Source organism: Vulpes vulpes, chromosome 14 (assembly GCF_048418805.1).
Source record: "Vulpes vulpes isolate BD-2025 chromosome 14, VulVul3, whole genome shotgun sequence".
Classification (NCBI taxonomy): domain Eukaryota; kingdom Metazoa; phylum Chordata; class Mammalia; order Carnivora; family Canidae; genus Vulpes; species Vulpes vulpes.
Window position 1 is genome coordinate 73,827,392 of NC_132793.1, and position 24,447 is coordinate 73,851,838.

Below are 24,447 nucleotides of genomic sequence, written 5' to 3' on the forward strand. Positions count from 1 at the left end.
TTTAATTGAATTATTTGATTTTGGGGTATTGAGTTGTATCCATTCTTCATATATTTTGGATGCTAACCCTGTACCACATATGTCATTTGCACATACCTTCTCCCATTCAGTAGGTTGCCTTTTAGTTTTGTTGATTGTTTTCTTTTCTCTGCAGAAAATTTTTATTTTGTTGTAGTTCCAGTAGTTTATTTTTGTATTTATTTCCCTTGCCTCAGGAGAACATACCTAGAAAAATGTTGCTACAGCCAATGTCAGAGAAATTACTGTCCGTGCTCTCTTCAAGGATTTTTATGGCAAAAAAAAAAAAAAAAAAAAAAAGGATTTTTATGGCTTCAGGTCTCAGATTTAGATCTTTAGTCCATCTTATTTTTTTGTATAGTGAAAGAAAGGAGTCCAGTGTCATTGTTTTGCATATGACTGTCCAACTTTCCCACCATTTGTTGAAGAGACTTTTTCTCATTGTATATTTATTCCTCCTTTGTTAAGGATTAATTGACCATGTAATTGTGGGTTTATTTTTGGGTTTTCTATTCTATTCCATTGTTCTATGTGTCTATTTTTGTGCCAGTACCATACTATTTTAATTACTACCACTTTGTAATATAACTTGAAATTTGGAATTGTGATACCTTCAGTTTTGTTTTCCTTTTTAAAGATTGCTTTGGCTATTCAAGGTCTTTTGTGGATCCCTACAAATTTTAGGATTATTTGTTCTAGTTCTGCGAAAAATGCTGTTGGTATTTTGACAGGGATTGCATTAAATGTGTAGATTGCTTTGTGTAGTGTAGACATTTTAACAATATTTGTTCCTCTAATCCATGAGCATGCAATGTCTTTCCATTTCTTTACATTGTGTTGAATTTCTTTTGTCATTGTTTTATAGTTTTCTGAGTACAGGTCTTTCACATCTTTGGTTAGGTTTATGCATAGATATTTTATTGGTTTTGGTGCATTTGTAAATAGGATTCTTTTCTTAATTTCATTCTCTGCTGTTTCATTTTTAGTGTATAGAAATGCAACAGATTTCTGTACATTGATTTTGTATCCTGTGACTTTATTGAATTTATTTGTCACTTCTAGTGATTTTTTGGTGGAGTTAGGGTTTTCTGTATATACCATCATGTCATCTTCAAATAGTGAGAATTCTACTTCTTCCTTACCAATTCAGATGCCCTTTTTTTCTTTTTGTTGTCTGATTGCTATGGCTAGAGCTTCTAGAACTACATTGAATAAAAGTGGTAAGAGTGGACATTTTTGTCTTGTTCCTGACCTTAGGGGAAAAGCTCTCAGTTTTTCACTTTCAGGGTCCTTTCCAGTTATACAAAGTATGCTTTATGTGTAGATTGGAGAGCCAAGACATAAGTTTACCAGGTGGACTTTTATACACTGCTGGTCACACAACTAAAGCATGGCTATAGTGTCAAACCAGTAAAAGTTATCAAGTCTATATATTTCCAAACAAATTAGACAAGGCAATCTAGGGGAGTTTTAGACTTGAAAGTAGCATATTATGAATCTCTAGCTGTTCCATCTTCTTGGCTAAGGGTCTGTGCCAGCCCTCAGGTGTCTGTGGAATTATCCCCATCCAGCTGCAAGGTGACTTCCTTATACACGCAGGTCAACAGACAAGCATTTATGGCAGAGCCTGAGCGCTTGGTTCTGTTGCATCATATTTTCAGGTTTTTGGAGGTCAGTTAAAGCTTTGTTCTGACCTTTTGATTCTTTTTAGTTTGCTTATTAGATAATGTTTACACCGTATGATGAAATTTCCAAATTGAAACCATCTCTCAGTACTTAATAGCTTTCTCTAGAACATGTTTATTCCCTCCCTCTGAGATCTTAATTTTGCAAGAAGTAGAAAACATTTCTTGGTAAGAATTCAATGTATTCAAAGTCCTTCTCCTCATTCATTAATTTGAAGAATTTTTTGTTTTGTTTTGTAGCTCTTTTGAAAAATTTAAAGGGAAGGAAAATTAATATTTGGAAAATTCTTTAAAGCACATATCTTATTGTCTGAAGAAATAATTAAGTCTATATTGATTTTTTTAGTTTAAAAATCTTTTAAAAATTTAGTCAAATAATATGTGTAAAAATACTTAGAAATGCTCTATTTACTTTGAGTTGGAAAACAATGTAACATTTGTTTTGCACATTCATGTTGTGCTCTTATAATATAACAAGGTAATGAACAATAAATGTTTTTCTTTCTCTAGATTAATTTAAAACCAGTCATACTTCTAACTGAGCAAGATCATGTGGAACATAATCTGGCTTCTGAGAGAAGGAAAGTTCGATTGCATCATGAAGATACCTTTAAAAACTTGATGAAGGAAAATAGCAAGTTTAATGGTCAGTAAATCTACTTATAGGAACTTATTATACGACTGTGACAAGTGAAGGGGTCCTTCCTTGGAGTACACTTCTTTTTATCTTATTATTATAATTCAACCCTGGCAAAGCTAGATATCTTTCCTAACAAACCCAGTGACTGGAGAAGGAAGGGCCTGGCCAATTCAAAATAGAACTGCTGACACCTAAGATCTCTTTAAATTAGAGGTTATCCAGGGGAGAAGACAGGAAAGAAGGGTGACGGGGACCAAGCAGTACTTATCAGTAAGCATGCACTCAGTGATCAGTGAATGAAAGAATGACAACACAATATATCCATCTGGTGCTTCACTGGTTACTTCCTATGAGCTGATTATAATATCCACAAAGGAGGAAACTGAAACTGAGCAGTGAGGAACCTTGCTAAAGATCACTGGGGCTATGAATGGAAACGATAAGATTCTATTCCTGTTTCCTGGCTCTTCCCCAGTGACAATGTTTGATGGACCAGAGTGTCTTAATTCTCTGGCTGTTATCTCCTAGGTTCTTTGAGGCCTCGTGGGCTGCCTTGCCTCTCCCACATCCTTCCTTTTCTTCTGACCCCATCCCCTGCAGTCCCAGGGGACATGACCTGTTGGGAAGAGCAGAGTGGTAAGGGAGGAAATGGAGTGGTCCAATGTGCGTCCCTCTGCTCACCACTGCCAGGGGAGCCAGGAAGTTTGTAGAAGGTCCAACTCCTCTGAGCTCCGAAAGCAGACACATGTAGAAGACAAAGGAAAGGAGATGAGAATAGATCGGGATGAGAATATTAAAAGAGAGGAAGGAAGAAGAGGACATACAGAGACCAGAGGAAAGAGGAAAGGCAGAGGCAGGGGTGACCTGGGCAAGGGGGGCAGGGGGCAGCTTCATTCTGCCCTGCATGACATCATCATGCTCCCAGGGCCACCCCACAGATGAGCTTTGGGTTAGAAAAAAAGTTTTTCAAAAGCTTCTATTCTTGCAGACTTTTAAAAAACAATGCCCATTATCAAGCTACTTTTAAAGAAATGAAGACCTCCTCATTAAATTACTGTGCTAAAGAGTCCATCCTTCTGTAAAGATGGTCTCAGTACCAAAATATACTTAAAATACATTTTGCTGGGATCCCTGGGTGGCGCAGCGGTTTAGCGCCTGCCTTTGGCCCAGGGCGCGATCCTGGAGATCTGGGATCGAATCCCGCGTCGGGCTCCCAGTACATGGAGCCTGCTCCTCCCTCTGCCTGTGTCTCTGCCTCTCTCTCACTCTCTCTCTTTCTCTCTCTGTGACTATCATAAATAAATTTAAAAAATTAAGAAAAAGAACAGATTTAAAAAAAATACATTTTGCTGAAGTAATAAAATAGCTGAACCAAGAGAGCAAGGACTTACTAGAGAGAAAAGGAGGTGGAAGGAGGCAGGACTGAAAAGATAGAACTGTGTCATTGAGGATCTCTTAGGCCAAGCAAAGAGGCTTGACCTTTCTTCTCTCCTTGAGGAAAGCCGATGAAGATTTGGGCAGAATTGCATGATGAAGTTGGCACTTAATGTGGTCACTCTGCATAGAGGAGGGGAGGCTAGAGGGAGGGAGACCAGGCAAGGAGTGAGGAGTGGCTACTCTAGGCAGTAATGTAGAGAGGGGAGGGAAAAGTCCAAATATATACAGAGGGTAAACTCAACAGAATAGGGTCACTCATGAGGGGTGATGGATGAGGAAGAAGTTGTTCAGGGTAACTCTCAGGTTTCTTGCCTGAGCAACTGTCTAGTTAATGGTGGTGTCATGAACTGAGCTAATGCATACACAGGGCAGGGGAGGGGCATTTCTGATGAGGTAGATGATGAGTTTAGTTTACCCTGACATGCCTGTGAAACAACCAAAAGGACAAAACCAGGGCTTGGGGAGATTTACTTTGAGACACAACAGCTTACCGGTGGCAATTCAAATGAACCAGTACCTACAATCACCCAGGAAGGGCTCCCAGTGGCACAAGGGTGGTAGGCTAAGAGTGGAACTTATAGCACATGGCCATTCAAGAGATGATCACCGGAAGAGGATGGGTCTATGAAGAAGACCTAGAGTGACTAGTGGAAGGGGTGCAAGGAAAACCAGAGAGACTGGCATCATGAGCCAAAGGAGTAGAGGTACATGAAGAAATGAAAGGTCAACTGTATTCCAGGAAGTTAGGAATAAAAACTGCCCACTGAACTGGGAAGGGGGACATCACCCTCTCGTGCTCCAGCCACTCAAATATAGAGGTAAAATGACTGTAATGGACTTCAGTTTCAGTTTGTTAGGAAGTTGGACAGAACCTCTAGAGGTCTGGTTTAGTTTAGAATTCTAGATTTTCAGAGTTTGTTTTTAATCATGTTTCCTCTAATCTGCCCTAAAATAGATTATTCCTTAGCACAAAACAACTCTTAACCTAACTTCATTGATTTGATCTTTTTAGAAATTTTACTAGTTTTCTTGCCATCAAGATATTGTAGAACCTAAAAGCAATTTCTCTTAATGTCAGAGCTGGACCCTGGAACTCTAAGTTGCCAGAGAGCAGCACATGGTTTGCCCATCTGCCCCCTGGTTTATCTGGATGGAGTTTGTTTTGAACTGGACAACACCATCTAAAGGAAGCTAGCTAGATCATCTTCATTATTAAACCATGTTTTTAGAAAACCCAGGGTTCTATAGTGATACCAATATCACAACTAATTGGAATCTCTTTCAAGATTTTGTGTGGTTGAAGTGCATATTGTTAGAACAGTTAGAAATTTGAGTCAAAATCAGGCTTTCAGAAGAAAAGGAAAATTAGATGAGATTAGATAATGTAAAAGCAGGACTTCTTTGGACTGTGCTCTTGTACCACGGGGTCATTGTTTGGAAGCTTGGCTTATAGGAAAAGACCTCATATTGGAGCATTTAAATTATTTCTCAGCTAGAAGTCAAGTCTTTATGAGCATTATCCTAGTTTGATCCTTTCTGATTATGAGAAGGAAAACTAGAATATCCTCAATTCAGGTCAAAGTTCCTGACCCAAAATTGTAGAATGAATGCAAAAATTGTCCAAACAGAATGATGACACAATGCTTAATGAACATCCAAGGTACAAGTATTGACCTCTGGACAGGTATGCTCTTATTTAAAGGCTGTAGAAAGGGTGAGGTTTGTTTACCATGCTTAACTTGAGTACACAGCCAGAGCTGTGAGCCTGACTTGGTCTCTAAGCCTGGGAGAGCCATATTTCTCCATTGATTGGCAATTACCTGCCGCCAACAGGCATGCTTTAGTACCGAGGTCATCTGTACTCAGTATATTTCTGCATACAAGTCACAGCTGATGCTTATGCACACATGACCTGCCCTAGTACCCACTTCTGTGTAGCCCAGTGCATGTCATGTATGTCTTCATAAGAATTGAGGAGCTTTTTCTTTAAAGTTATCCCTCAAAAAAGAAGGAATTGCCTTATATTTGAGTCTTTATAATGTCTCTCATAAGGCCCACTCAGTTTTGAATTTTATAATTATTTTAAATTATTTAAAAATAGTTAATACACATACACAGGGTGAAAAGCTCAAAAGCTATAAAAAGGCATTCAGTTAAAAGGTAAGACTTCCTACCATCAGTATCTCCCAGTTAGCCAGTTCCTATCGTCAAAGACAACCAATATTACATACACACACATACACACTCTAGCACATATTTGGAGCACAGTATTCAAACAGCTATGTCCCTTTCTTTTTTCATTTAGCATTTTATTTTAGAGATAATTTATATTTATTTTGAACAAAAAAAGTAAGATATACCAACCTAAAAAAAACTTAGTACTGGTTTTAGATATTAATAGGATATCATCTGACAAAGTCAGTAACAGCAAAAAAAAAAGAGAGAGAGAGAGAGAGAAATTGAAATAGATTGAAGATTTCATGTGCCTTTTAAAGACCACTTTAAGAAGCAGGGTGGTCAGCAATATAGTGGACTTGCTGATGACAGCAATATAGTGGACTTGCGTCAAAAACAAACTAAAATCGCTGGATAAAATATTTACAAACATGTTTCTAAACACATCTCAGCAGGGAGAAAAATAAGAGAAAACCTTGAAGTCCAGAAATGACTAGAAAACCCAATGTAGCAGTGTACGGTGATAGAAGACCTGGCATTTGCTCTGGACTCTGTAGGTGTTAGAAGACCTTGAACTTGTGTTTTAATGGGCCTGCAAAAGATCAGGACAAAACCAGTGGCCCATGTTACATTGAAGATTGTGTCAGGGAACCTTATAAGTAGCTGTAAACCTAAAAAAATGATACTCTTGGTGAGTTAGTTAGAAAAATCTCAATCCCCAGAGAGCTCTCTTACGGATGCTTTCCTATCTGAGCCTTAGCCCTAGGTAGAATGGGGGGGTGGGGGGGGCAGGGAAACGTGTTAACCTTAAGGAATTCAATGATAAGCACATTCTCATGTAGATTTGACATCAGAATTCACATCATTTGTTTGGACTGAAACAAGACCACATGAAATTTAGTGGGAAGTGCTACTTCCCACTAATACCCCTGGTGATCTATAACAATAAATGCAAACCCCTATAGAAAATGACTTTAAGCCCAGCTCTCAAGAATCCCCACACATATTAGATCCAAGGGATATTAACTCCTAGTCAAAACTAATAAAAAATAAAATTAAAAAAAATCACCCAAATCCAGAGGAAGCCCCAGAAAATGGAAAGAGGCCCACAAATACTATAATTACTGCATTTAACATATAAAGAATATTAAGTAAGAATGTTAATATATTTTAAGAAATAGAATCAAAAGTATTGTTCAGGAATAAAGAAATTACCTAGGGCAGCCTGGGTGGCTCAGCGGTTTAGCGCCGCCTTCAGCCCAGGGCGTGATCCTGGAGACCCAGGATCAAGTCCTGCATCAAGGCTCTCTGCATTGAGCCTGCTTCTCCCCCTGCCTGTGTTTCTGCCTCTCTGTGTGTGTGTCTCTCGTGAATAAATAAAATCTTAAAAAAAAAAAAAATTACCTAGAAGGTTTGACAAAAAAACAAAGAGAATTTCTATACAAAAATATATATAATAATTTAAATTTGAAACTCAGTGAACAGATTAAGCTGCCAATATGACAGTAACTGGAAGATAGATATGAAGGAGTTACCCAGAATGCAGATGGATTGGCAAAGAGATGGGAATTATATGGAAGATTTGAAGACATAAAGGAATAAGAAGTCTAACATGCATCTAATCAAAGTTCCAGAAGGAAAGAATAAAAAGAAAGGGAGAGGTAACACTTGAAGCAAATGACATAGACATTTCATTCAGAAGTAACAAGAAAGTTTAATATACTTATGAAAAGATGTTGGACTTCATTAATCAGAGAAATGAAAATTACAACCAACACAAGGTATTTCACACCCACAAAACTGGAAAAATTTGAAGAGATAATATTAAGCAAAAACGCAGAGCAGTGGCAACTCTAATAAACAACACATAGAAGTGTAAATTGGTACATTTAATTACCTAAAAAATTCTCTTGAAAGCAAAGACTGAATGTGGAATAAACCAGCACAGCTAAGTTTATTTGTCCATTCATTCAATAAATATTTACTAAGCACCTATCTTCAGGATTTATATTAGAATTTAAGGAGAATATCAGTTCTTGACCAAAAGAGCTTAGGATCTAGTGGGTCAGACAATCAAAGATCACACAAATATACATAAAACTATAATTGTGAAAGAAAAGTACACATGAGAGGTCATGTCAGTGGGAATTAGCTGCTAGGTCTGGGAAGGCTCTCCTGAAGAAAAGATGCCTGGGCCAACAGAATGTTGAGGAGGAAAAATTTTCCTCTACCCTATAAATTATTTCTAGCTGGTATAAGAATTCAATTGACAAGAGACAGATTAACAGGAGAAAATCAACAAAAGTTTAATTACATGTATACTGCCTACATACATGGGAGAAACCCAGAAAAGTACTTAGGTATAGGACTGAAAAAAGGTCTCATAGCTGGAACGGAACAGAGAGAGAGAGATTGAGAGGGAATATGTTGAGGGGAGGGTGGTGGTCCTGACTAGCTGGGGCTGGAGAGGTAGGCACAAGCCAGACAAAGAAGGAGGAGTTTAGGGCCATGGGAAGGCTTTGAGCTTTTTAGACTAGGATGTTATGGGATGTTTCTGACGTGTTTGAAGTAGATGACTGAAATGATCAGTGGAATGAAGGGGGGGAAATTAAAAGACTATCAATTAATTAGAAATCTAAAAATTTCATGAGAAAATGCAGTTTAAGTTCTTTGCAGCTGCACTTCTCTTCTCACTTATATGTGACTGTGCCAAGAATGTCCCCATTCCCAGTTCCCAACAGCTGGCCAATCTGTGCTCTTGGACTGCAAGCTCAGCTCTGCCTCTGACAGCACAACCAGGATGGCACCCCTGATTTGTAAATCCTCCCCCTACCTCCTCAAACAATAGCACATGAGATTTAGGCCTAGCTGGTGATTCACTAGACGATGCAGGAAGCATAATTGAATACATTTTACTGCTTTGCAGCCAGAGTAAATGATTTCTCCATTGTTGAGAGTAAAAACCAATTTGTCAGTAAATGAAGCAGATATGATTCAAAGGAAGCAGAAGGACACGGGAAATACTCATTGTGTCTTTTCTGTTTGTGACTGCATTCACTGCAAAACAGTAACCATGGGAGGCTACATTCCCATTCTAAAGTTTATACTAGAGCAAACTATTCCAGATTCTCAGTGTCTGTGGTCCTTTATAGCTCAAACTCCTTTCATTTTAACCACCTTATTGAGGTGTAATTTATGTACTATAAATAATAAATATTATGAATAATAATTATAAATAGTAATTATAGCTTATAAATATACTTACAAATAATTGATGTACCGTCAATTCATGTGCTCATGTTTGAAGTGTAGTTTGATAAGTTTTGAAAAATGTACACCAATAAAACCATCACCTCGATCAAGATAACATATCCATCAAGTCCCAATTTTTTTTTCCTCTCCCTCCCTGATCTGCCCCACCTCCATTCCAAACAACTCAAGTTTAAGTTCAATTATTCTCTTAATCAAAAGTCCTGTGAACTTGTAAGATAGGTTGGAATACAGTCTCTAAAAGGGCCTTTCTCATCAGTTATCTTATCCAGTTCTCTGTGAATATCCACCATTCAGGTGAAAGTTACTCTGTAGAACGAAGTCCATTTATTTCCTCAGGAGATTTAAATCTTTGGGAATAATTTAATTTTTCTAAAAATCCCCTAAGATCCATGCTGCTAGGAAGGAAAGCCATGGTCCCAAGTTCTGCAGTTAACTCCACCAATATTAATGTTTGCATCTACCTTTCAGACCCCATTTGTGATGAAGGAATGGTTTCCACAAGTGGCACATCTGTTCAGAGTATTGAACTTGTCCTTCCACCCCATGCAAACCATCACGGAAATACTTTTGGTGGCCAAATTATGGCTTGGATGGAGACCGTGGCTACTATTTCTGCAAGGTTCTTGGTTTTGGCTTTGGCGTTTGATGTTGGGTTGAATGAGGAGAGGTCAGAAGGGTTCTGGGTCCCAGTTATTGAGCTAGCCAAGGAGACAAGGGGAGAAGAGTGTTGCCTTTTATTAAAATGAAAAAATAAGCCATTTACCTGTTTCCCTAAGGATTAATCTGTCCTTTTGTTTGAAGGTGAAGGTTTATGTTCTTAGTTCAAAAATAAAAATGAAATGACTGTTCTAATACTTTATTCTGAATTGTAAGTGTTGGTCATGTAACCCTTAAACTCCCCGTAATGATATAGATGCAAAACAGAAATAGAAGCAGCCTTTACACTTAAAAATAGTCAAGTTGCAAACTTTTTTAAAGGCAGTTTACAATTAGGTTTGACCTTTGAAGTGCCTGGTTAGAATCATATGGCTAGAGGATTACCTGAAAAATAAAATGAGAAAGTGGAAGGAGCTTGAAAGAAAACTTTTAAGTATTCTTCAGTTTCAAAAAAAAAAAAGGCATTTTATTCTTAATGGAACCATGTAGGTTAATTGAGCAGCTTGAAGGAACATTGTGTATTCTAAAAAGGCATTTGAACAGGAACTGCCCTACTAACAATTTCTGTGACTGTTGAAAATTGTTAAGATTTTATTTTCCCCAAATTAAAAGAATTTTATTATGAATGTTTATAATTGTGACTATAGTTAGAAACCTGTAGAAATCCTTCTTATAAATCATGCACAAATAAGAGAGCTCCTTTTTAAAATGAGATTGTCATTCTCAATGACAAAGTATTTGAACCTGTTCTATTGTAAAAGCTTACAATATAATAAGCTGTGGCATAGTCTGTTCACTTAGTGTTGGCACAATTCCTTTGAGTAATTGAATGACGAAGTGGGAATCTAAAATGTAGGAAATTACAAAAGTAACTTTCTGAGATTAAATATACTTTTTACATATTTCAAAATTTCACAATCAAAAAATTGTAATATGTGTACATTGTAGCCCTTTAGGCTTTGTGTAGCAATCCAGGTAATTTTTCCATAGGGAAAAAAATTAGTCTTTTGATATATGAGTGAATTCAGTTAACTGTGAAGCTGAGGAACTGGTATGAACTGTATTAACTGGCAGTTCCTTCACTGTGCCCTGCTTCAACCTGGGAGTCATGACTCTGTGATTGTGATCCTGAGCCATCAGGATGAATATAACCCTCCCATGAGAACAAAGGACATTGGCTTGTTTCTCAGAGGGACTTTTATCAAGAACAAAACAAGAGCAGGGCTGTCCACCCAAGAGCAGAAGCACCAAGCATCTTGGTAAAGACCCCACAGCCTGGGGTCGTGATATTTCCCAAAATATTTGCAGGGAGTGTACAAACTCTCAACACACGTTATTTAGTTATTTATTTCACTCTTAAAAGAATTAAAAGATATGATGATTTAGAGAGCACATTGAGTATTTGTCTCTTGCATTGGTTAAACAAATCAATAGTTCATGAAAATACTTAGAGTGTGGGCACTTTATCCTCCCTTCCCTGTTTCCTCAGCCGCCTCTGTGGGGCGCACCCTCTTCTGAAGTCCGTGGACATGTTTAAGTTCCGGGGACCATCCACTGTGGGAGATCGGCTGGTTTTCAATGCCATTGTCAACAATACATTTCAAACCTGGTAAAGCCCACCTAATCCTCTTAGGCAGCTACGAACAAATTTGAACTTGCACATGAATAATTTTTTATTTTTATTTCAATCTGGGGATGAGTGTAGGTACTACTATAAAGTAACCAAGTTCCTTCTCATTTTTTTCTGGAAGTTCATTCAGTCGTCAACAGCTGTAGACACTCATATTAACCCTCTTTTTGCTTGGGCCTCTTCATAGTTCATAAATTGTGATGGGCTGGTTTTTGTCTCTTAATAAGGGGGACTCCCAGTGGGCCTGGTGTGGTTTTGGTGTGGTCCTGTCATAATTACTAACTCTTCCTTTCATTCTCAAGAGTCCCAGTGACTTCATGCTCAACTGACTCATAATGGACCTGTTATTTATCACCATGAAGTCCAAACCGCTTCCCAGTTATTTTTATTATTCATGATACACAATGACAATATTTAATTTCATATTAGTTCTTCTAAAATGTGAAAAAGAGTATGTTTCCTATCCAATTTTAATGTCTGATGCTTTTTAATATAGAACTGTTGTTTTTAAGGGAGGAAACTTGCCTTTGGCACAATTAACTCCCCTCACTCCTCATTGCCAAAATATGTTCATGAATATATATAAAGTCCTAGCTGGCCTTTCCCCCACCTGATGATGGGAAAGTAAAGTGGAAATGCTTCCAGGGGCTAGTAGGTCAGATCCACCGACCTGATGAAATGGATTTTAACAATTGCATAGACTTGCAATGATAAAGAGAGAGCCCAGGGCCCTCATTTTTGTTCTCACTTGGAAGAGTGGTGGTGGTGGTGCTGGTGGTGCTGGTGGTGACGGTGGTAGCAGTGGTGACGGTGGCGGTGGTGGTGACGGTGGCAGTGGTGACGGTGGCGGTGGTGGCGGGCAGAGAGGCCTGGCGTGCTCTGGTTCTCTGCCCATGGCCCCGTGTTGTCCTCCGCAGTGTGGAAGTGGGAGTGCGCGTGGAGGCCTTTGACTGTCAGGAGTGGTCTGAGGGCCGGGGCCGGCACATCAACAGTGCTTTTCTCATTTATAATGCTGTCAACGATAAGGAAGAACTGGTCACATTTCCCAGAATCAAACCCATGTCAAAGGTCAGTTATTGGCACGTGAGTCTCCATGATTGGATCACTTATTTGAGGGGAAATGGTGGGTACAGGGCTCCACCCAGAAATTCCTCACACCTGCCACAACTTCCAAGCCTCTCCCTCTTTGGATTTTTTTTTCTCTTCTACATCACAAAGTAAAATGGACATTTTATTTTCTTCCCCCCCCTCCCGCCCCCCGCGTCATTCTCATCATTTGTTGAAGTAACAGAGGCCCTGGAAACCTGGGCTAGGCCACACATGGCGGCGGAGCCTGTCACCTTCTGGGCCACATTGTGACTCTCTTCTCCCACTTCTCTACATTTAGCTGCGGTGGGACTATACCCTCCCCTCATCTGAGGTGCGTGAGTGCCAACTCTCACCTCTCCTAAAAACTCTATAGTGAGATATGTGTATAATTCTGGTAACAGAAATGGTAACAATCACTACTTTAAAAAAAGAAAGAAAAAGGCTGTAAAGGTTGTGTTTTTACCCATGCACCCAGCCTCTGTGAGTGATGAGGACAGTTCACGCAGGGACACTGCGTATGCCCCAGCTAGCCCCTTCAACTGAATTAGGAGAGAGAGACGTCAGGGTTGTAGCACTGAAATATTAGAAATTTATTGATTTTGCTTTGTTTTTTATTAAAGGACGATTTGAGACGGTATCGTGGAGCTATTGCACGCAAGAGAATTCGCCTAGGCAGGTAAGGGATCTGGGTTAAGGATTTCATGCTATCTTCTCTTATCTAGCAAATTATGTAACAAAAGGCTCCTCTCTGGGTCTGTGTTCCCACACCATGTGAAATGAGAAGGTCTGATGTTTCCTGGCTGGAGGCTAACCGTGACGGAAATTGATCTTCCTGATAATTCCACTACTAAAAAGCAACTTTTAAAACTGGATTTCAGTTCAAGAAAGTGTCTCGATTACTGTTGTTGCACTAAATGCAGGGAAGTAAACTTATTTACTATTATAACATTATTATTATGATATGTTACTTAATTTTAATTTTTTTTCCAGAAAATATGTTATTTCCCACAAAGAAGAGGTACCACTCTGTGTACACTGGGACGTAACCAACCAGGTAATGGTTTTATTATATGGAGCTCTTCATGTAAAAATTGCATCATTATTAAAATGGAAAATGGCATCATCATAAAAATGAAAGTTCCCATGTTTAACGGATTCAGGTTGTGCCTACACAGGTTAGATGAGAAGGTGAAATATATCAACTATTTATCTCAAAATGAAACAAAACCAATCAGTAAGTGGTGACCAACTAGTTGCTTCTCTGCCTTGTTTGAATTACGTGTATAGTTTCCAAAGTACCAACTCAGAATGATCTATCATCAGATGCATTCAGGCAGCATGACACCAAGAGCTGGTGTCCCTGCGATTTGTGCTGAATGACATGCCTTCCAGCTTGCATTTTTATAACACAACAACAAAGTATTAGCCGTTATAAAGTTTTTGACCATGAAATATAAAGGGAAATCGAAGTTTACTGTTGATTCTAAGTCATATTAAAAGATAATGTTGTCTTTGCTGGAGACACCAATTAATATGACACTAATTTGTGAAGCATGTAGGCCCTGTGTTATTTTGTCTGAATTCTGAATTAAGAGTTGGAGACAGGGACACCTGCATGGGTCAGCAGTTGAGCGTCTGCCTTTGACTCAGGATGTGATCCTAGTCCGGGGATCAAGTCCCACGCTGGGCTACCTGTGAGGAACCTGCTTTTTCCTCTATGTCTCTGCCTCTCTCTGTGTCTCTCAGGAGAAATGAATGAATGAATGAATGAATGAATGGGTAAAAAGAGCTGGAGACAGGGGGAGGGGGGCACCTGGGTGGCTCAGTGGTTGAGCGTCTGCCTTCAGCTCAAGTCATGATCCCGGGGTCTTGGGATCCACTTGATCCCTGAATCAAGTGCTGCACTGAGCTCCCTGCGGGGAGCCTGCTTCTCCCTCTGCCTATGTCTCTGCCTCTCTCTATGTGTCTCTCATGAATAAATAAATAAAATCTTAAAAAGAGTTGGAGATGGAAACTGTGTTACCTATAGCTTAGTTCTAAGCTCAGCATTACCACTTTGGCTTGAACAGGTCCCACTTAGAGGCAGAAACTATTTGATCACATATCTGTGGGTCAAACTCTCAGCTTTTACAACATTTGTATTTTAGGTATCCCTGAGTAACGCCAATGTGGAGGCTCTCAAAAATCTGGCAGCCAGAAGTGGTTGGGAGGTTACCAGTGTGGTGGAAAAGGTAGGAGGCATCCAGGTATATGCACAACCTGCTGGCCATCACAAATGAAAGTGCTCATGGTGGTGGTGGTTCTGCTGCTTCTACTGCTGCTTTTAAGAAGGTAAATCTTCCTGAGAAACTTTTTTCTAAGACTCAAGTACCTTTCCAGTGCTGTCTCTACTCCTCCATGCTGGTGAATCTGGGATCCTTTGGTGCGCCCCAAACATTCCTACCTCTGAACTTCTCATATCCCACTTCTCTCTAACTGGTCTTCAAGCCTTGGGACAAATGCTTCTGCATGAAGCCACCCCTTTTACCCCTGCCTGAAGGAACTCCCCCCTCCCCGTAGGAATCCCCTTAGCAATGACTTTTTCAAAATTAATTTGTCAATGAATTATGCACTGTCTTGTGACTTGTCTCCACAGCTACATCACATTGATGTTGGTGTCTCATGGTGTAATTTAACTTTTTACGTGTGGTCTTTTCCTCTAACTAGATTACAGACTTTCTATGAAAGAAGCCTTGCCTTGACTTCTTTGTATCTCTCTTGGCACCTTTTACACCGTTTTTGCAGGTCTTCAAACTTAAATACACATGTATCATTTGGATCCTGATTTGTCTAATTTCACAGGCATGTCAGGGGATCTGGGGAAGCTGCTGCCCACACTAGCTAAACTGTCAGGTCAGCCCAGGAGTCCCGATGGCTGCGGTGCCCAGCACCCGGCAGCTGCGCAGTCATGTCTACTCTCTGTGCTCACAGTCGGGGTGTCCTGTTTCTCATCAGTGGAGCAGGGGCCTCCACAATAGGGTGACCGTATGTCCTGCTTTTCCTGGGGCAGTCCTGGTTCTCCCATCATAGTGATGATCCCATCGTAATCCATTGTCTTATGATAATTATTAATAATGCTTCCATGCCCCAGTCGGGACGATACATTACGCGGTCACTTACCCTGAAGCTGAAGCAAACTCAGATGCTACTTTACTGCTTCTTTTCAACTTTAACTCTTGTCAGTGCTTCGTCCCGGATGGTTGGCTTTTCCCATGTCTTTGTCATCGCTTCTGCATCCCTTCAGGATCTCCCTTACCCTTTTTGGATCCAGTTATGTTTCCACATATGCTTAATTCAGTGATGCAGAAACATAGGTTTCATGTAATAAAATGATCTTTTTCTCTTTATCCCACACAGAAGATGCTTCAAGACTTTTACTAGTATGAAATCTGCTTCTTGCATCATTGCTGGAGTCTAAGCAGCACTGGAAAGGGCAAACTTGTGTCTGGGAAGGAAGAGAACATGTTTTGTGAAGTCATATAATACACAAAACCTTCAGCTCTTTGGGAGCTTGGGGCCAAAATAAACCTAAACAAAGAAATGCTGTATTTGTTAGTGTCCAAGGAGAGCCATCAATAATTCATTCTTAATTTTTGTGTGGGTTCTGATTAGAAGATACTATATAATTAAAGCAACATTCTTAAGTCATTTCTGTTGAATTCAAAGCCCTCCAGTTCCTTAGATTATATTTATGATAAGACTTGATTCTTTTTCCTTTCCAGGCCATCCTCTTCTCTCCTACTTCTTAAAACTTTCATATTGTTTTAACTTTAAAATACAGTGCTCTTAGTTTTTTCTGTTACCTCTTCATTGAATAATTCTTACAACTATCTGCTGTGAATCATACTTATTTCAGGTTTTAAAATCTGTACTTATTTTTTATATAAATTAAATAGCAAAGGTTGAAGATTTCTGGTATTTGTAATTAAAATGAGCAGTACTAATTATTTTAAGTCTTATTTCACTTTTATGTACAGTGATGGAATTCATAATAATAACAGTACAAGAAGCAAAAGGTGAACCCTCACTCTGAAGGAGCTTGCAGGCTATTTTGGCAACACCACACATAAACATTTAGCAGCAGATGAATAATTTTCAGGTAGTTGATAAGCAAGTCCAGTGTTTAAATCATAAAGGTCAGCTCTTAGGCACCGCAAAGTAAAACAAGACTGTTTAGAGAGAACTTTTGAAAGGAGGTGATTCATTTCTCCTTGTCGGGAGCTTGAGTAGATGCCGGAGGGTGAAAGGGGCTGTGTAGGCAGTGAGTAGCTTGAGCCCAATCCCCAGGGTAGAAATCAGCTTGGATAGGAGACTGTCCTGGGAGAGTAGCTTTTTATTTAGGGGGTAGTAGCTGAGAAAGGTGATGAAAGTCAGAATGGTAAGGACCACTTGAAAACCTTTCCATAGAACAAAACCCAGTACAGGAAACAGAGCAGAGGGAGCTATTCTCACTGCAGCTGGGGAGGGGCTGGTCCCAGAGCTCCAACGACCAGTTATCCTCTCCAGCACCCCCCCTGCAGCCCACCCCCTGGGTAATTCCCCAGGTACCTCCCCACCCAGGCCTCTGTGAAGAACTTTGTCCTCCTTCTTGTAATGTTGTCTCAACAACAACGGATAGTATAAAACAGATAGTATAAAATTCTAAAACTATACTCTTTTCTGCTGTTGGCATAAGACATCCAAATCCATTAAACAGAATCTCATTAGAATGAAAAAACAATACCGTTCTAAACTGTTGGCAATTTCAAGCTTACTCACCTTAAGCTTCATGTCATAGAATAAAATTCACGAGGCATCAAATGATAAAATGTTTGATTGGTTACAGGTGGAATTTAACCTGTATTCTTGTGAGCGTGAAAGGTTTCACATTTTCTCAAAGAGTTGGTTTTGGAGAATTTTTTCACTAAGCAGAAGTTGACTTTTCTAAAATACTAAGGTTTAAAGAGATCACCAACCGCCACCTTCTCCTGCCTGCTTTGTCTGCATCGGTGCCATTGATTCTCACAGAAGAGCAATGAGAAGGGCTTTCTGCTACCTTCACCTTCTGGGAGAAGGCTCGAAACACCATGCACTCGTCCAATACCATACTCGGTGCTGGAGATGTTTAGTAACCCCTGGGAGGGCAGAGTTTAGTGGTGGCTGTGCAGCGTGACATTTGCTGTGGCTTCGGGAGAGGAAGCAGCAGCAGGTGTCTGCAACCCGGGGAGCAGCCCTAGGAAGCCATCACAACGCTTTTCTAGAAAGCTGCTCCCAGGTTGATTCTTTCTGAAGAAGTGAGAAAGAATCTGTTCCAGGCCTTCTCCTCTAGCGTCTGGTGGTTTGCTGGCCATCTTTGGCGGACCTTGGCTTGTAAATGTGTCACCTGACTGCCTTCATCTTCATATGGTGTCTCCCAGTGAGCATATCTGCATCTAAATTTTCCCTTTTTATCACGACATCAGTCATTATTGGATTAGGGGCCCATCCAACTATGCTACAACCTCATCTTAACTAGTTGCATCTACAAGGACCATCTTTCCAAATAAGGTCACATTCTGAAGTGCTGAGAGAACTTACCATATGAATTTGAGGAGACACAATTCAGCCCTTAGCAAGTACTCTGCCACTCAGCCCAGGATTACATCCCTCTCCACCCTCATTCCATCAGTGTAGACCATGGCTGCTCCAAGGCCTGAATCTGACAGAAGCTAACCTGGCCACCTGCCCTTGCCTCTTGTGAGATTGCAGAGCCCCAGAAGTCTGATGTGGGGTCACAGGGCCACCAAAGTTTGATGACTTGCTTCTGGATTTACACCAGGGAACCTCAGTTTACTCCTGCCTTATAGGGGACAAAGTTAGGCATGGCTATGTTGGGGTGAGTCTCAGCCACCACCTGGAGCCGCATTCATGGCTTTCTGTTTGATATACGTCCACAGCCCAGGTCATGTCCTCGTTTGTGGGCTCAGTTTAAAGACAGTCATGGCACAAGGATCAACTAAAGAGGTAAAATGGTGTGAATAAATAGCCACTCCTTTTCTTTCTAAGCTGCTTTTAGTCAATTTCTTATTTCTTCATTCTCTTCTTGAAGATGTTTATGTTTAAATAAAGGTTTTCTCCCTCACAGCCTGACTTGTCCATCTGCTCGATTCCTACAGTGAAGTCTTAACCCTCTGTTTATTTGTCTTCTTACAGCTTGTTGCCATGGGGATGATTATAAGATGGCACATTTCAACACTAACTTCAAAGCACCATGAAAGAGATGGAGAAAATGGGCAGGGTGGAAATGTGCTCTTAACTGAGCACATATCTCTGATTATTAGCAAAAGTGCAATAGCAGGAGAGTTTGGAGTAACAGGGGATCCATTATCGTTTATGTCAAATGGCTGCCCAAGACAGGTGTCCTCTCATCTAAGGAATAACAATATTAGAAACCCAGGAATTGGCCTCTCTGCAGGATGGGCACTTGTGATTTATAAATTAAAGAATGCTTTGTGCTGAAGAAACATGGTGCTTCAGCAGCCCTTTGGAAAGGTTGACTTGGTGCTAGAGGTGGTGGCTTGCTTCCTGCGCCCCTTGGCACGCCTTGGCACGCTTGGCATCCTAAGAAAGCGTCCAGGCTCTCTGGAGAGGAATTGACAGGCTTCCCTATCAGCCTACTGATATTTTCTATTGTTCCTGGGTAGAGGCAGGGAAATATCACAAAGAGATAAAAAAATAAAGGCTCACATTTTTTTATTTTTCAATATCAAACTGTTGCACAATAATTAAATAACCCAAGTCACATATTATATAGAGGACATAGAGGATAACATCCTGGTCCAAGCTCTAGACATGCAAATATTTGAAGTGAAATTGCCATGATTTGGCTTCACTGTTATTCAGGTGCCGAGATACCTTAGCTAGTACAATCAATCTATGACTCTGTGTGTGATTTTAAAAGTCAAAACATCCATATTTCTTTTATAATTTATTTTTTCTTGTTATTATCTTTTAGATAAAAATATATACCCTGGAAGAGAATGACATTTTATCTGTTTGGGTTGAGAAACATGTGGAAAGGCCTGCACACTTGACTTACCATCTCTTGTCTGACTTTACCAAGAGACCTTTGTGGGACCCCCATTACGTGTAAGAATACATTTAAAATATTTCCTTCAATAACATCATGTAAAGGGTGGCCTCCATATTGCAATCCATCTCCATTGCCCGACATATGACCTGTTGTTTATTAATGAAAGAGTATGTTTTAGAACTTGGCTCTGCACTGAAAACTGCATCAAGTGCTATTGAGAGATGCAAAACAAAAATTATCTTAATAATTTATTTATCATTTCTGTTGAGTTGACATGCTTTACCTACATCTGTTGCAATCCTACCAACAACTCCACACTTGGTATTAGTCCCACTTAACAAGAGGGAGGTTCTGAGACTTGCCAAGATGGCATAGACAGGAGAGCAACCAAACCTGAATTGGAACCCAGATCCATCGAGTTCTGAATTCCACACCCTTGTACTTTAATACACAGTTCTGTTGCTCTTGAGGAAGTATTTATCTAATCATCCTTCCCACTTCCCACTCTTGGTATTTAATTAGCAGTTCCTTCTTCTTCTGTGAAGCAGCATTCTCTGGTGAGAAGCTGAGGGGCAGCTGTGTGAGTAATGAAGTCAAAGGCTTTCCTTCCTGCTTTTCCTGATCAGGGCCCACTCCCTTCAAGCCCACATCTCTTCCTTCTGTTACTTCCTGTCTCCTGCATCCCAAACCAATCTCCTCTGCTCTGTCGCTCCCTTCCTGGAATACAAGGTGCTGAGTCCCCTCACCTGCAGGGACAGGGTCTGATTACACTAGGGCCACGTCCCCTCCTCCGAGGAGTCCCAGCTCCAGGGCTACAGCACCCAAGGCCTCACTGGGCATCTTGCTGGGAGACGGGCTTCCTATTAGGCATTATCAGTTACTTCCTAACCTTGATGAGGTTAGAAGCTCAGCTTTAAAATGGCTAAACCTGATAATGATTAATACCATATAATAGACAATTTAATACCGCTAAAGTGAAACACCTCTGGGGTCATGAGTTACATCTGCATAGATGCCAGAATAATACATCATGGTTAATGCTATCATAGTGGAACACTCTGAAAGAAGGAATACTTCACAGTACTCTTGCATCAATATTTGTAGATACTCTCTAAGTACAAAACTATTAGCACGAACAATAGCTAAACTTTGGTGTTGATTCATTTCAAATGTTCCTTGTACTATTTTCTACATCACCTGACATTCCAGCCAAACTGAACTTGAATAAATGGAGGAATGGATGAATGAATGAATTTTAACTCAACTTACTTGTCTTGTGTACCTACCTTGATTCAGGTACTGTGCCAGATGTTTTCATTTAATCCTCACAATAACTCCATAGTTATTCCATTTGCATTTTAGGTGAAAAAAATAAAGTGACTTGCCTAATATAACATAGATACAGAGTATGCATATGGGATTCAAAAACAAGTTGTTTGACTCTGAACTTGGTGCTCTTACCAGCATACCATATTCCTTTATCTAAGAGTCCTTCCATGACTGTCCTTATAATTCACTAGTCTTCAGATATTATTACCTGATCCTAGGGAGAGAAATAATTTTGTAGAAAACAACTATAAATGCCTTTCTCTGAAGTGTTGAGGGCAGTAAACTTAGAATCATATGGCCACCATTCTCTCCATCATATGCATTATTATTCCTGCTGACTAAACAGCTTTCTAAAGACAGACTTTGGGAAATAATGCTGGCTTTGGGAGGATGTGAGCAGAAGACTGAATGTAGGCATCAGTAGTGGAGTTCTCAAAAAAAAAAAAAAAAAGTAGTGGAGTTCTGCAAACAAACAGATGTGAATGCCTTATTCAAGCAAGTAGAAAAGTGTAGCCTTTCTTTCACTGTTGTATTTACATAGGTCCTGTGAAGTCATAGACTGCGTGAGTGAAGATGATCAGATATATTATATCACTTGTCCTGTAGTGAATGGTGACAAACCCAAAGACTTGGTAGTACTTGTATCACGAAGAAGGCCTCTCAAAGATGGGTGAGTATATGGGACTTAAGTGTTATAGTAATGTTTTATAGAAGAGGAGAAAATGCAAAAGTTGATATGAAAATAAGGAAAGCAATATTGGCATTTCTGGTCTTGAATGATGTTCATCTGAATTTTTTCTAGATGGACCTTCAGTTATTTTAAAAAGTCATCTATGAAATGCCACCTGCATGCAAAGCACCATTCAAGGTTCCTGAAGTAGTTCCTTTTCCTTTTGCTGTCTGCACGTTAATGCTGATAGTTAGCAGAACTTTGGAATATTCCATTATCAGTAAAAATGCAGTGACTGCCAAAAATGCAGTGACTGCCAAATAAAACATCAGGAATAGGTTTAGAATTTGCAAAGGCTCAATTATGCTAGACATTCAAAATGTCTGGCTGCCAGTTAGGACTGTTGACTAGAGTGTTTGTCCATGACTTCTCTGTGGGCATTGGACTTCTCCGGGCACAGTGTCTGTGTTCTAAGGGGAAGTGTCCTAAGAGTTAAGTGCTCAAAGAAATAAGAGGTAGATGCTTCTAGAACATTTAAGGTCTACACCTGGAACTGGCCAGCATCATTTTCCAGGTCAAAGCTGGCCTATGGAAATAAATCACACACATGGGTGAATATGAATTCACATGGACATTCAATGTAACGTCATTTATTATGGCAAAAGATAGAGAAATAAACTGAAGGTCCATCTTATAAATTATGGTAGAGTTCTGTGCCATCATTAAAAACAATGAAGTAGCTATAGAGGCACTGATTCAGAAATACCTCCAAAGATTTATAAGTAGGCAGAAATCAAATTGTAGGCCAATATTTAGAAAATGATTGTATTTATGCAAAAATCTTTGTATGCATTGGCATACATCAGTGTTACAGATTTATAAAAAAGTCTTCAGGGATACACAGCCAAATGTTAACAGCAGTCACTACAACCCATTAGGGCATAATAAAACATGCTTAGAACATGACTCCAGCTTTGTGGAGTTACTCAAAGTGTAAGTAATTCTTAGGCGGGAGACACCTGTGGCCCCTAACCCTTCCCTATACTTGAATGTAGCCATAGAGAAGGTATTCTAATGCAGAATCCTCATCCAGAAGAGCTGGGTCTCCATAGTTTCACTTCTACTTATATAAACAAGTTGAATTAACTGCAGAATTTATTTTCTAACAACTGTTCTTCATTTCTCAGAATAACTTAGAGAATGCCCTTTCATTTTTCAGCAACACTTACACGGTGGCAGTGAAGTCGGTTACTCTACCATCAGTTCCACCTTCTCCTCAGTACAGCAGAAGTGAAATTTTATGTGCTGGATTTCTCATCCATGCTATTGACAGCAGTTCCTGTACCGTAAGTTTGATGAAACATCTGCACCTTAATTTGCTCCTGCATATATAGAGAAATCCTTTACCCACATTTCCTAATTAACTGTAATTCTATCGTGTGTGTTCCACATCAGGGGAATCCTAAGGTCATCCTTTTAGATCCACTCCAGAACATCCCCAGATCAGGGCGATAACCTCCTCTATATCAACAAGACTCAGATCCCTATGTGAAAAAGTTCTAAATCAACAGACAATTGAAATAATGTATTTTCTTTCTGAAACAGGTATCATACTTCAACCAGATTTCTGCTAGCATCTCCCCTTACTTTGCTGGAAATCTTGGTGGCTGGTCAAAATCCATTGAAGAGACAGCAGCCTCTTGTATACAATTCATAGAGAATGCTACTGATGATGGGTTGATAGACATATTTTAAACGGTAAACTTTCAATTACCTGTAATTTTATTTCCTACCTTTAATTCCAACTAGCCCAGGCACTTGGTAAGCCTTTGGGTCACAAAATAATTTAGTCTAAGCAAAATGCAGGTAGAAAGGGATGAAAAAATAAAATTCATGGGATGCCTGGGTGGCTAAGTGGTTGAGCACCTGCCTTTGGCCCAGGCTGTGATGGAGTCCCAGGATCAAGACCCATAACGGGCTTCCTGCATGGAGCCTGCTTCTCCCTCTGCCTGTGTCTCTGCCTCTCTGTGTGTCTCATTAATAAATAAATAAAATCTTTTAAAAAATAAAAATAATCTCAGGTCAAATACCAGTGATGTGGGTAGTATTAAACGAGCTTCAACCCTGTTTTAGATCATTGGTGGCTCTCCACAACCTTCCAAGGGCACAGGCAGTGATAACTGCCCATACGCAATTCTGTATGGACTATAAAATGGTACAAATATGGTTTAAAATGATCATAAGCATTTTTAGGCTACAGAGATGAAACATGTGTTCTGTTTAAAATTTTATAAATCAATAAAGGTAAGTTGGCTAGTTGATTAATAGTGTGGAATTGTTCCATATATGGCAGATATCTGTATGTCAGGAGCATCTGACAAGATGTATTACATGTTTTAGAGCTTTAAATTAGGAAGACATTAAAACATAATGGAATCCAATCAATTTTAGTAATAGGAACTACTTTACTAGTGTCATTTCATATATATTCAAGGTGGCTGACCAATTTAGTATCTATTGCTATATATACACACAAAAAGTACCTGCAAAATGTGATATTGCAGAGAAAGAGAATATTAACTGAGCTCTTCCTTCATAACCATTACATTAGCACTTTATTCCCCAGACTTCAACATTCATTATTCTACTCTGTGACTTGTCTTAACTCAAAAGACAAACCAGAATATGTCAAGTTGGCCTCCTCTACAAGACAACATTTAAAAGTTGAAGGACTCCTCCATTAGAATTTAGAGC

The 24,447-nt window shown here is 39.6% G+C and overlaps 1 protein-coding gene across 2 annotated transcripts in view; it reads left to right on the plus strand.

The window, feature by feature from the left end:
- Positions 1-23,765, plus strand: part of ACOT12 (acyl-CoA thioesterase 12) — a 42,642-nt gene extending 18,877 nt beyond the window's left edge. For both annotated transcript variants that reach the window (XM_072736889.1, XM_072736888.1), the window contains exons 5-15: positions 2,214-2,349; positions 9,697-9,847; positions 11,375-11,494; positions 12,433-12,583; positions 13,225-13,280; positions 13,595-13,658; positions 14,752-14,835; positions 19,617-19,750; positions 21,565-21,693; positions 22,913-23,039; positions 23,299-23,765. In XM_072736889.1, coding sequence (XP_072592990.1) covers positions 2,214-2,349; positions 9,697-9,847; positions 11,375-11,494; positions 12,433-12,583; positions 13,225-13,280; positions 13,595-13,658; positions 14,752-14,835; positions 19,617-19,750; positions 21,565-21,693; positions 22,913-23,039; positions 23,299-23,448 — 1,302 coding nt within the window. In that variant the 3' untranslated portion in view covers positions 23,449-23,765. The remainder of the gene's footprint in view (positions 1-2,213; positions 2,350-9,696; positions 9,848-11,374; positions 11,495-12,432; positions 12,584-13,224; positions 13,281-13,594; positions 13,659-14,751; positions 14,836-19,616; positions 19,751-21,564; positions 21,694-22,912; positions 23,040-23,298) is intronic.
- The last annotated feature ends 682 nt before the right edge of the window (positions 23,766-24,447 follow it).